General features: G+C 31.6%; 1 protein-coding gene across 1 annotated transcript in view; it reads right to left on the minus strand.

The window, feature by feature from the left end:
- The window catches only part of TBCK (TBC1 domain containing kinase), a 187,794-nt gene that overhangs the window by 104,502 nt on the left and 69,631 nt on the right, over positions 1-13,661 (minus strand). Inside the window, exons 13-19 of the mRNA XM_033105921.1 lie at positions 12,570-12,619; positions 12,263-12,392; positions 11,165-11,263; positions 9,115-9,177; positions 8,491-8,617; positions 6,924-6,974; positions 5,474-5,557 (exon numbers count right to left, since the gene is read on the minus strand). Coding sequence (XP_032961812.1) covers positions 5,474-5,557; positions 6,924-6,974; positions 8,491-8,617; positions 9,115-9,177; positions 11,165-11,263; positions 12,263-12,392; positions 12,570-12,619 — 604 coding nt within the window. The remainder of the gene's footprint in view (positions 1-5,473; positions 5,558-6,923; positions 6,975-8,490; positions 8,618-9,114; positions 9,178-11,164; positions 11,264-12,262; positions 12,393-12,569; positions 12,620-13,661) is intronic.

Genomic DNA, 13,661 nt, shown 5'->3' on the forward strand with positions numbered 1-13,661 from the left:
CATACCCTGCTCTGGTAAAAAGAATCTGCAAGCATATTCACTAAGTACTTCTCTTAATATTTCTAGTAAAGGTAATAAAACATTTTCTGTTTCAGGAACAATCTTAGTCACATGATGCAAGACATTCTTGAAAATGGCAAGGAGGTACATTCAATGTATTCCCTACCATTTCCAAATATCCTACCATGAAAGTCATTCATGACAAAGATGTGCATCAAACTGGAAATGTACAATGCACGGCTTTTCCAAATACATAACCCTTACAGTGAGGTTGCTTATCTTCCCTCTCACTTTGTGACCATTATATGAGGAAGGCGTTTTGTATTATACTCACATTTGACAACTGGACTTTAGATTTTGATGTCTGTTCTCCTTCCCTTCACCTCAAAGGTGTATTGAATGTATGTATGTAGTGTGACCATACATCCTAGTTTACCTGGGAGAGTTCCAACTGCCACTTATAGACTCATTGCCTGATGAAGTCAGTGACCCTTTTAACTCTCAAAAATATCACATTTAGTTTTATAGTCATCCTAGGTATAGGTGGCACTACATTAAATGGAACGTCATGGTGAAGAAGACGCTGCCCTTGGCCTCAAAATAATTAGATAGATATGCAGGTAAACGAAAACTTGCAGAAATTTTCACCCATTTTATTTCCCATTTTATATGGTATCTCCCACTATCTTTTCCTTTCTGACTTGTAGCCACCATATTTTCCAATGGTCCAAATGTGAATATGACTTGGTTTTATAAACAGTACAAGAATATGTTTAATGTTGTGCCAAAATTCCAATGGTTGCTTTGGTGAACAAAACACAGTAGAATAGGCTTCAAAGAACCACGTAAAAGTTTTACAGGTCAGTTTTCTGGATTGCTCCCTTCTTAAGTACAAAATGATGTTAAAGTACAATTGGGTTTTCCACAAAGGATTAGTTCCCATTCATAATAAGTAAATGGCTGCCTCTTTCTTCACTAGCCTGAAGCTGCCTTTTCTTTCTTCAGTAGCATAAAGTATGTCTGTCCTGCAAGTTACAAGCCTATTTCCAATCTCTGTATTCAATATATCCCTTTCAAATCCCTCCATCTTTTTAAATCTGGTACATCTTTTTAAAATGGTACCCTAAGGTTCTGAATCTTAAAATTTTAGTAATCTTAGATAATTGGGAGGCTAAAATCCTGAATTCTTTAATTAGTATGTTATTTTTTAAAGTTTCTGAGTGGTGGGTACTTCATCAACTCAATAGCAACACTGCAAGGTATAAATTAATAGTGACAACAATGATGAATATTAATTTAGGCCAGAAGTAATTAAGTTTATTATCTTCTATAAAATGTCTGCAGATAACAAGTAAATAGCATCATGGTTTAAAAAAAACAACAAAAAATAAACAGACCCAGGGTGTCTTCATTAAATAGATAATTTTTCTCTCATCAAAAGAGGCAAAGCATTTTAGAACCTTACAAATATGCAAATCCTATATTTTATGAGACTTTAAAATAAAAAAATTAAAGTTCTATTAGTGTATAATTATACAAATTATTTTTTCAAAGAAAATTTAAAGTTACTATTGAATAAAAAAACTTTTGATTTCTGTAAAGACAATTATTTGGACTAAATCAATATGCAATTCTATAATTAGCTATTAATCAGTTTCATAAGGTATACAAGTTTTCCAAACTTGGGGGAAAAAGTGCACATGTTTTATTTATGTCAATCAAAATTAATATTACTTTGAAATTTAAATCTTAAAATACCATTAAAAAAAATGGTGGAGAAGGACAAAGAGGGAAACAATAAAATGAGAGCTGAATATTTCTAATTCCAAGCCTAAAACAAACATTTTGAAGAAAAACAAACCACTGTTCTTCAATAGTCAGTGCACTGTTTCAGCTCCTTCAGCAATCCATCCCTCTCTTTCCAACTCCATGCATCAGATTAGACTACTGGCTGTTTTACCAACTCATTTTCATGTTTTTACTGCCGTCCTCTTCCTTGTTCTCTGTCTTAAAAATGTTCTTCTCCCAATTTCACCAAATTCCTGCTCAAATGTCCAATTCATTAGTATCTTCTCTCTTATGAAACCTTTCCAGACATGCTACTTATTCCCTTTGCCTCCAACAAAAGTAAAAGAAAACCAAAATAACCTCTTCCCACTTCTTTCTCTGTGCTAATCCAGTAATATGTATACTTATCTCATTGACTTATAGTTATTTTCACATTTATTTCTATGAAATCCCTTGAAAAAGGATTGAATGTTATTTACCTTAAAAACCTTGATTCCTTACGCAGTGCCTGGCACAGTCAGCATAGAACAATTATTTATTGAAAGACAAAATTATTGAAACTATGCTTTTTTTTTCTTATAGAACATATAGTGTCAACATAAAAAACCGAACAAATGATTTAAAACACCATGTCTTGTTTCTTGGGAAAATATGCATGTTATGGTTTTCATCAGAATATCAAAGAACATTTATTATGGCTTAAAAAAGTTTAAAAACTAATTACCAATTCAAGATTTTAAACACAAATTTACAGATGTTATAACTGATAAAGTTATTAATACTTAGAGAAATAAAACTTAAATAAATTGGAGAGGTATTTTAATTATAATATTGAATATTTAAAATGCATTACTGATTAATCAATCAAAGTAAAAAGAGGTTTTTTTGGCCTTTCTGACCAGTCTTTCCAAATTCATATTGTGTACACTATGGTTTCTCTTGTTTTTTTTTCACAAATTAAACAAGATCTTGTCTTGTTTATTTGCATATTAACCCTTTTAATAGTGTACTAAAGAAGTTTGTAGTTATTTTAAAAAAGTGTGAAAACTCATCTTTTTTATGTTGAAATAATAGACATCCATCTGCAATGTGAAACAATTATTGGAAAAATAAAAATTTTTAGAGGTAAATCATTACTGAATTTTAAATCAGGCTAGGCACTATGCTTTAATAGGGGCCTGACAAAATTGGAAAAAGGTTATTACCAGGTTTTTATATATGAAAGTTCAATTAATACTACTAATTCATATTAGCTTTAAAAATAATAGCATCATATTGCTGGCATATTTAACAGAGGATTAAGGAATCACCTTTTGTGTTGCACAAATAGTAATGTGATTATTTTCTACCTCTAATCTTTTCAGTTTGTCTTTGGTCACTATTTGACAGATTATTTACATTGCACATAGCCTCTGATATCTCCTGGTATCATCTAATGTATTATTAAATCAACTCATTTATATTTTATCAGCACAAATAGTTTATTGCAAACTCTCTATATCATGCAATAATGGGCTTCACAATTCACTCAAGAGCATTCTGATATGGGGGCAGAAGGCAGGACATGTAATACAAGTGTAGCATGTGAAGACAGGTTGCTGAGGGGCAGACTTCATGTTGTAGCATACTGGTGACCAATCTTAATCAACTAAGCTACCTTAGGTAGGAAGGAACTGGGCCAGACCACAAACCCTCAATTCTCCTGTTGCCAGTTTACCCCAGGTTTCTGGCCCTCCCCATGGGGGTGAAGGAGGTGTGGGGAGGTAAGAAGCTCTCTAGCTGCCAGGCTTGCAGGTGCTACCAGCTGAGCATGGGGTCCTCACTCCAGCTGTTGGCTGGTTAAGGCCTACAAGAACTTGGGCCTTCATTGTAGTATCCTCAGACAGGAATTACTGGAATCTTAGAGGATACTGTCCATTCTATGATAAACATCACTGATAAGCACCATAAGAAAACTATGAATAAGTATGGAACACATCCCTACTAGCAAGATGCAGGACACACTCTTACAGGACATCACTTCATAAATTCTTAGAAGATAACATTGCATGACACTTGAAATTGGATGGCTTTACAAAATTAACCTGTAAGAAGAACAACTTCCTAGAAAACATATCCATCCTTGATTATAAAACGTCAAAGCAAAATATTGTTGCCTTCTGAAAAAATTCTTAAGTTAATCCTAACTTTATATAAGTCCATATTCTAGGAGAGTGCAGGAAATTATGCATATTCATTTCAAACCAATCTTTCAAAATACAAATATAAATCAATAGCACTTACGTTTCAAAACTAACAGAGACACTGGTTATTTCTATTTCTCGCACCTATCTACTTGTAGACAGTAAGAACTGTGAACATGCCTCGATGTGCTTGTAAACACAAACACAAAATTTTAAAAACAGTTTTAATTATTTTTCTCTACACTTCAACGTAAACGATGCTGGAAATAAAAATGTTTTTATGTGCTGAGCTATTCATTCATATTCTTTTCCTCCTAGCCTCTTTATCTTTTTCGTCTCCATTTCCATTTCTACTTCCTTTCTAGTTATTTTCCCATTATATTGACCTCTGATACTCTAATTTTATACTCATTTCTAACTACGTAAAAATATTGTTAATTGAAACCTCCCTTATTCAGAATGTTAGATAAATCAGACATAGCCTAGTTTTCCTGCTTCATCCATAATGATGTAAATATAAATAAAACAAAGCACTAGCTTAAAGTTGTTGAAAATTTAGTAGAATTAATAAGACATAAATGTATTTTAAAAAAGTCTATAATTTACTTCATTAAAATGAAGGTAATATCTGAAAAGTGTCATAAAATTGGTAAATGGGGAGACTGCGTGACCAGCTTTGTGGTCTGTTCCAAAAGAAATACAAAAGTATAAGAAAATTTTCTGCCCTTAAAACATTTAGATTCTTGTTGAAAGACATAAAACAACATATAATGTTATGATAATAATGATATTAGCAAAACAACTGCAATGATAGCAAAAAAAAAATAGTAATGAAAATAAAATAGTAATTATTACTGAACGTTTCTATGTATAATGCATTTACATATTGTATTATGTTTAACTTTTACAAAAATCTTTATTTTAGATAGGAGAAAAATTATACCTAGCAAATTTAAGTTACTTGCCCAAAATTACACAAAAAGAAACAAAGTTTAAATCTGAAACTAAGTTTGCTTGATTCAAAAGTGTATATTATTAATTTTGTTACACTACTTCCAAAAAGAAGTTCAGAAAATTATACTAAAAGATTGTGGCTAAAGTGTCCTGAAATAATTCAAAAATGGGTTATGCTATGACTTAGATTCTAAAAGAGGAAGGATATTTTAGAAAAGTGGAAGACAGAGGAAGAATATATTGGGTGCTCAAACATGAGAAATGAGATGAATGAGAAGCATTTTTAATATTCTATTGACTTACACAATTAAACATTGTTCAAACTTTTTACTAATTCATAATAGGCTTGCTCCATGGTGAAACTTTTTGTGGGCAATTTTAATTGTGAGAGACAAATAGCAGGACTTATGTTTTCTGAAAGTAGCATGCCTAAATTTGAACTGAACTGAGACCATATTTTAATGGGTCAAAATCACAAATTCAATTGAATATTGGTTACTTGACATAAGCACTTTCCCTTAAAAAGACAAGGAAAGACGTTTGCTTACCTTGTATTACATGTGAGTTGTCTTTCAAGAAGAAGTTATACAGGTATTTGGGAATAAAAGCAGACATACACGCATAAGCCAAGGCTAAGAAAGAATAAGGCAAAGGTATGTAACAAATTAGTTAATGGGTACATGGCCAGTAGTCATTCACTCACTTATTACACATCGTTTGACTCTACTATTAAACAAGAGTTATGTTAATAAATGCTGGGAACACAAAGTTAAGGGGAAAAAACAGCCTGCTCTTTAAAACAGAAAATGTTTTGGACAACAAAAGATAATCACCAACTAACTTTTAAATTTCAAAGTACTGCAGACATCATTATCCCACAATAATAAAAACCTTCACTATCTGAACTTTATAATTGTTTAAATCTCTACACATGGTCATTATTAATATGTTATACAAACCTCAAGATTCTTAATTTTTGTTGATGCAAAGAAAGAGCCTCAGAACTTGGATTTAGAAACACCAGTAATAAACTGTTCTTTCAAAAACAGATTGCTTACTCTTCTTGGATCAGTATGTGTGATAACAGACTATGCCTAATTAAACATAGCAAATTCCAGTCTAGATAATAAGCAATGATATATAGAACAGTGCATTTTTAAACCAATTCAAATTGTAAAATTTTAGTTATCTGGAATTATGCTATCTGTACCCATTTCCAGAAATTTATGCAAAATCTGACATGAAACAGAATTTGAAAAAAAAAAAGAGATTCTGAAATTGAAGCTTCTAAAGATTCATACTACATATGGTAAATACTTTCTATATGTGATGTCATTAGAGATTTGAGTCAGTTACGTTTAACAAATATTTACTGAAAAATCTACTATAAAAAAAGACATTATAACAGGGGAATAAAAACAAATAATCTTTACAAAAAAATACCATAAAAAAGATGCTAACCTAAGAGAGGGTTCTATATTAGTATATAAATAACTAGAATATAAAATACGAGTATACAGAACATTAATACATCCATGAAAACAAAGTGATGGGTTTAGGAGGGAGAATAAGAAAATTCTTTATTAAGGAGGTAGTGGTTGAAATTACAGGCTTTGGAGATACAAGACCAACAGCAATTTCTTTATAAATTGTTTACAATGTATACATAGACTAAAACTAATCTCTAAAGATGTCAAAGTTTTCTCCAATGTTTCATAAAAATGGTCACCAAAGTAGATGAATGTATTAGAATAATCAAATGTATTATCCATAAATTTCTAGTCATTGGTTGCTCACAACTGAAGCTCTCCAATAATTAATTCTTCACATCCTCTAAAACTAGTCTAACAGATTATTTCACAGATGTTATATACTCCCTAGGAGTATATCCTAGGAAGAAAGGAAGAACCTTATAACAAACAGAAAAACCTTTCATGTTTTAATAAAATATTTTAGAATAATATGTACCATGATTATTTAAAGGATAAATAGGCTTACCTTCATTATTGAAATTTAAATATAGGAATGGAGCACAAAGTGAGTCAAGACCTGATGGGAGGGAGAGGTTGGGAAAATAACTTAAATAAACATAATTCAGTTGAATTGTAGATGTATACCTTATTCAGTTCTATGCAGTACCTTTATATAGATTAAGCATGATAAATACTACCCATCCAGAAATGTATTACCTCATGGCTTATTGTGGGGAGTAACTGACAGTGAATGGCACCACAGTACATGCCCAATACAAAGCAGCTATTATTATCATCAATATTATTAAGAGTTAAAGAGAGAAATGTACTAATAGAAAAATGTAAAAATGATAGAAGGCTTGGGACATAGTCCCATCTCTGACCCAGTGTGCTTTGGCAATCACTTAACACCTCCAAGCATGTTTCCTCATCTGAGAGGAGATTTGTCTTAGACGTTTTTTTGGTATCATGAAAAAAATCCTTTAAAAATTGTGAAGTGAAATATAAATATATGACATATGCCTTTTATTAATAATACTGTTCATATGTTGTCATGTTGAAAGAAAATACTTAAAATCTATCTATATTTGTTAGGAAGATATAGAACTATAAAATGGACAGACTAGGAAAAATAATAGCTTCAACTTAAGTTCAGCCAGAAATAGAGAGTTAAAGTATTTTTTAAAATACTGTTCATTACAACAAATTCAAATATAGGACTGGTGGAATGAGCTTCTCATTCGTGGATCTATCAATGACCACAAAAGTAATGAGAAAGGTAAAAATCAAGGGTATAGAACATTAAAAATATATTTTTTACAGATAAAAAATAAACAGTTTAGGGTGGTATCCTATTCCCTAATTTCTAATAAACATGTTAAGCATAAACTGTAAATCATTAAATGGTGAGAATATTAACTAGCCCAAAATTATTTATGGTATAAAATTATTTTGTTATTTTTATAAGCACTGAAAAACATGTACCCACAAAGATTGTAATCACACAAAATATTCTTTCTACTTTTCTAATCAATGTAATGACAAATTGTCTCTTTAAATATTATGCATTTAAATGATACCTACTAGGCATTTAGACCAAGTTTTAAAAAAGTTCTCATATAAACCTCTCAAAAATGGATCATAGCTTTAGTGTTGACTTTCTGAAAGCCAAGGGTGTTCTGATATTTTGTTTTACTGTGTATCCCTGAAAATAAGGTCTAGCCAGACAATCAGCTCCAATGCATCTTTTGGAGCAAAAATTAATATAAGACCTGGTCTTATATTATATTATATTAAAGAAGACCGAGTCTTATAGTAAAATAAGACCAGGTATTATATTAATTATATTATATTATATATTATATTGGGTCTTAGAGTAAAATAAGACTGGGTCTTAGAGTAAAATAAGACTGGGTCTCACAGTAAAATAAGACTGGGTCTTATGTTAATTTTTGCTCCAAAAGACGCATTAGAACTGATGATCCAGCTAGGTCTTATTTTCGACGAAACACGGTTAATTTTTAAAACTGTTAGTCATGCAACATGCTCCTAATACTTCAAAAGGAGTCTTAAAAATTGGAAAGTAAAGTTACCTTGCCAGTACACAAGATCAGGATGGGATACTACCCAAGCTTTTAATACACGCCTAAATTTTGCATGACCTTCTGGTGACGATAACAGTTCATCATACTGATGGCAACGAGGAATATCCACTTCAATCTGTAAAATAGCAAAACAATAATGTAGAACTGTAATAATAGAGATTGTAATAGAGTGATCTCCAATAAACCCCAGTGTAAGGAAAAGGAGAGACTGTATTATAAATTTCAGAATAGACAACCTACATAATTCTGATGTTTTATTAATACTATGCAAACAACAAAAAGTTGTATACTTAAACAAGGAAAACAGACCGTTTCTTTCGAAAAGTTATGTATTAATACAGTTTCCAAAAAACTTCCTTTACAACCAGGTCTAAATAAAGGGCAAATTCTTCAGTTAAAAAAGTACAATTATTAAGAAAAGCTACTTGGCCTAAACTCTTTTAAGGAACAGTTCTAATTCACTAACTTATCAGTACAAGGATCATGCTTATACGATATACGTATGATAGCTGCTGAGTATTCATAATGAAAGGAAAAAAATTCCTCTTCCCTTTCTAAAATTTAATATTTAGCAAAATTATCTTAAGCTGTTTAAGAAAATTTAAACCATACTTGTCTATCTGTAGGAATTGGAGTATCTTTATCTATTGCATCATACTTGGCATGAATAGCCCCCTGCAAAAAATAAGAAAGGATAATATTAATTCATGATATCTTGGATAAATTATTAGTTTAGGCAAAATATATTTATTATAAACCCACCCAATCATTGATAGGCACATTAAAACCCAAAGTACAGGCGGCCAGATGGCTCAGTTGGTTAGAATGTGAGCTCTCAACAACAAGGTTGCCGATTCAATTCCCCCATGGGATGGTGGGCTGCGTCCCCTGCAAATAAAGACTGAAAATGGCGACTGGACTTGGAGCTGAGCTGCACCCTCCACAACTAGATTGAAGCACAACGACTTGCGGCTGATAGGCCCTGGAGAAACACATTGTTCTCCAATATTCTCCAATAAAAATTAATGAAAAAAAAGAATCTCATATGGAAAAAGATGTCCATTATTGACTCATATTTCTTACAAAAAACCCCCCAAAAAACAAAAATCAAAAATACCCAAAGTATACCTCTTAAAAAAAAAATTCTCTACATTTTTTATTTGTGATGAAAGGCTGTGACAATTTGCCATTTTGTTGAGGCAGACATTTGAATTATACACACCAGAAGACAAATGTGTTGGATGAGCCACTTAGCTAATGAGTATGTTTAGCCAAACCACATAGCCTCCGTAATACAACACAGCCATATTATTCCCTATTGGTGTTATCTCAAGCATCGTAAATTTCATGAAGAAATTAAGAGAAAAAAATTGAGGGGGAAACAGAAAGAGCTATGCCACAAGAAATTTTCCTGTTAAAGTTGGTTAAATGAAAGCAAAAATAAAATTGGGATTGTTTAAGGAGTGGTAGGTCAGCACCGGGAAGCAGAAGTTTGAAATAAATGAAAGAGTGGAATATCATGTAGTTATGAAATCATTAAGGGACTAAAGGAATCATTTACAGTTATACTGTTACAGAAGGAATAACTGAATAAACCACTTCAGATGTAATCATGTTCAATAGGGCTAAGCATGGAATAATTCTTATTACTCTGGTTTCGTAATGGTGTAGAAAGAGTCAGGAATTTGGGGTTCAAACTGTGTCATTACTTGCTGTATCAGCTTCTCTGGTACATCTACTTCATGACAGATTTGGACAACCTGAACTCCGTCCTCCTGAATTTCAGCATTACATGGTTCTAGAATTCTAACTAGTAATGTATGGGATGGAACAACACGCATTCTTCTAAAGCAACCACCAAATCAAAGATGTTTGTAAACTCTCATCAAAGGAATCTGGAATAAAGTAGATTTTTTAACAAGGAGTTGAAAAGGATTAAAAATAGTTGAGAGAATTCAGAAAAAAAATGTCTGATGGATATATATATAAGATATTGATAAGAGAATATGTGAAGGCAGGGTGACAAAGAAATTGGAAATGAAAAATCTGGCCAGGATTCGGCCTATAATCATGACTGTTGTCACCAGAGTTCTCTGTTAGCACTGCAAGTCACCCTAATGATTTTGTGACCCTTCTTCCCTCACTGCCACAGATTAGGTGTTGTAGAAGACAAGTAGCTGTTTGTCTTGGTAGCATGGTTCTAGTGGGATAGATGTACTAAAAAGCACAAAATTATATTCATGATTTTTGACAAGGCTCAAATTAGAGTGTAAGGTTTACCCAAACATAGACAGAACTACTTATGAATAGGCAATCCTACTTCTAAATAAACACACTTTATAGGCAGGACAATACACCTATAACTGGTATATATATGCTGTTAAAATATTCTGATATGAAAATTAGTAATCAAGATAATCTCTATGAGCCCCATTTAAATGAAATTTTAAATAATATAAATCTAAGAAGCCTTCAATTATATTTTCCTAGTCTTTTCCTCTATTCTTTTCACTTAAAATTGCCAAATATTCTTAATGCTCATTTTCTCCTGTGTTATTGTCTAACAACTTAAAAAATACATATTTAGAAAGCACTTTCCTTCTTTTTCCTTCTTTCTTAACACCATCACGTTCAACTTTCAACCTTCTCTTTTTTTTCTTACCTCAACTCCCAGAAGAGCAGCCCAGGTTAAACCTCTCATAAGTGGAGGAATGTCAACTCTTGCTTCTTTCCAGATTTGATTTTTTTTATACGGATAGGCCTACAGATGAAAAAAAACATGAAAAAATGTCTCAAATTAGCACGTACCATCTTTTAGTCTGTAAAGTCCTGAATATACACCAGTGATAAAACTGAAGGTGATCTTCAATAAATTTCTAAGTATCTGAAATTACTTTGGTGTTAGTAATACCTGTAAGTTGGCAGTGGAATGGTTCCCTATATTCTATAAATCTTGTATACAACAAAAGAGAGGAGCTGTTTCTACTGTTTCTAATCATTCCTCTCTATTTTGTGCTTTGAAAGAATTACGAATGAGTCATGTGGAGAATAATGTTACCAGCCTCATATGGGTTAAATAATGTATGTATAGCACTTTGTAATATATCTGGAGATATAGAAATTATTTAATAAATATGTTATAATTATGGCTACTTCTATATCTTTGCACATAAATGTGTCCTTTTATACATTTGTACTTAAGGAGAGAGTTCTACAAAAGAATTATTGCGACAAAGGGTGTGGAGGCTGTTACAGCTTTTGATATATACTTCCCAACTGCTTTTTATAATGTTTCAGTCACTTTACACTCATTCCAAAGGAATAAGAGTTCCAATCTTAATGCATCTTTGCTCACTTTACTAATTTGGTTATCAAAAAAGCCTATTTAATTATTTTGGATTCCTAGTGAGGATAAATATTTTGAATAGATTTACTGACTAGTTCTATTTCTGTTAGGTTCCTTATCAATTTTTCTGTTTCAGTATTAGTGTTTTTCCTGTTGATTTTTAAGTTCTTTAAATAGTAAGGATATTAATCTTTTGTGTAATATGATTGTGCATATATTACTGCATCTTTGTTTTTTACTTTTTAATTTTATGTACTATGAACACGTATCATTTTTATAATTACATGTTAATCAAAAAAGATAGGTCATAAGAATTACTCTTTTTATGACATCAAGAGTCCCTAAGAATTATCAAGGCAATATAATAAGGATGTACGTGGGCCCTTGTAACACTTCACATTTTGGAATCCCTACCTTTAGCAGCCTGTCAAAGAGAATGATTCTGTTCAGTTGGTACTCTGTGTCCCTCTCTCGGATGATTAAAGGGAGTGTGGCAGCTGCAGACAACTCATTATTGCTATTCGAATGAGGTAAATTAGACTGGCTGTAAAAAAGAAACAAAAGCAGAAAAATTGACAAAATGTACAACATTTTTTTAAAAACACCATGTTACGTGTTCTTTTTAGAAAGTACTTTTCAAAGAAAATAGTTAAGCTTCTTACCAATCTAACATAAACAGAAAAGGAATATAAGTGTAAAAGGAGACTATATATATACTTACTCATCTTCAAGTAGTGGGTAAAATGCTTCTCCACCAACATCTTTTAATCTCTGTGAATTTAAAGAGAAAATATTTATGCATGGGGATTTGAGACAGAAACACCGATCTGTATTTAAAAGGAAAAATAATGTAAAAATTATGAATTTATAAAGGTACCAAGAGAAGTATAAAATACAATTTAAAATTCATTCCTGTCATAAACATGCAAATATACTATACCATTAGTGATTAAATTTAGCTGTGAAGACTAGATTTTTGTATTTTGATTTTTTTTTTACTTGCAGGTGTCTCTTGTAAATGAATGTCAGACACCTACTATGATATTTTCCAAATACAGTTCAGAATTACTAAAATTAGTATAAAATTTAATAAAATATTTTAAAATTACATGTTAAAAATGTACTTTTTAAATACATATCCCTTAATTTAAAGCTCAAGTTAGATTTATTTTTACTTCGACATTAATACAAATTAAGACAAAAGTAAGGTGCTAATAAAAAGGATTTAGAGAAACTTCTCACATCATACTTTGAACATGTATGATTCAAATACCTAATAAACAATTGATAAAGCTCAATTCTCTTAATTACTTTTTTCACAACGTCATTATAATAAATGTTGTTCCAATAATAACATTGTCAGGATTATAAGTATTACTTAAAAACGTAAGAAGGCAGGCAGTCATAAAGTAACATCTTAGAACATCCTAAGCAGGGTATTCATTTAAGCAGGGTGGTTAAAGTTAATGCTATCGTGCCTGCTGCTCTGCTCTTCAGTTCACCTTCCAACTTGGAGGCAGAACATCTTTTCCTGTGGGAACTAACACTGAAGCTCAAGTTGTGTGTATAGCGAGCACTGATCTATGGATTAGAGTCATTGTGCACTCACCCATGAGTTATTCCAGAATTTTTAAAAGCCAAAGAAAAATCTTACCCAACACTGAAATCTGACAAACACTGAATTTCCGCTTGGCTTCTCTCTAAAATTTGACATGCACTTATCCTATTTTGCTTTAAACCGTTATTTCTTTCATGGATTAAAATTCTATGCAGAAAAATAATATTCCCCCAAGTTTCACTGCATAATTAATAT

This window comes from Rhinolophus ferrumequinum, chromosome 5 (assembly GCF_004115265.2).
Source record: "Rhinolophus ferrumequinum isolate MPI-CBG mRhiFer1 chromosome 5, mRhiFer1_v1.p, whole genome shotgun sequence".
NCBI classification, from domain to species: Eukaryota; Metazoa; Chordata; class Mammalia; order Chiroptera; family Rhinolophidae; genus Rhinolophus; species Rhinolophus ferrumequinum.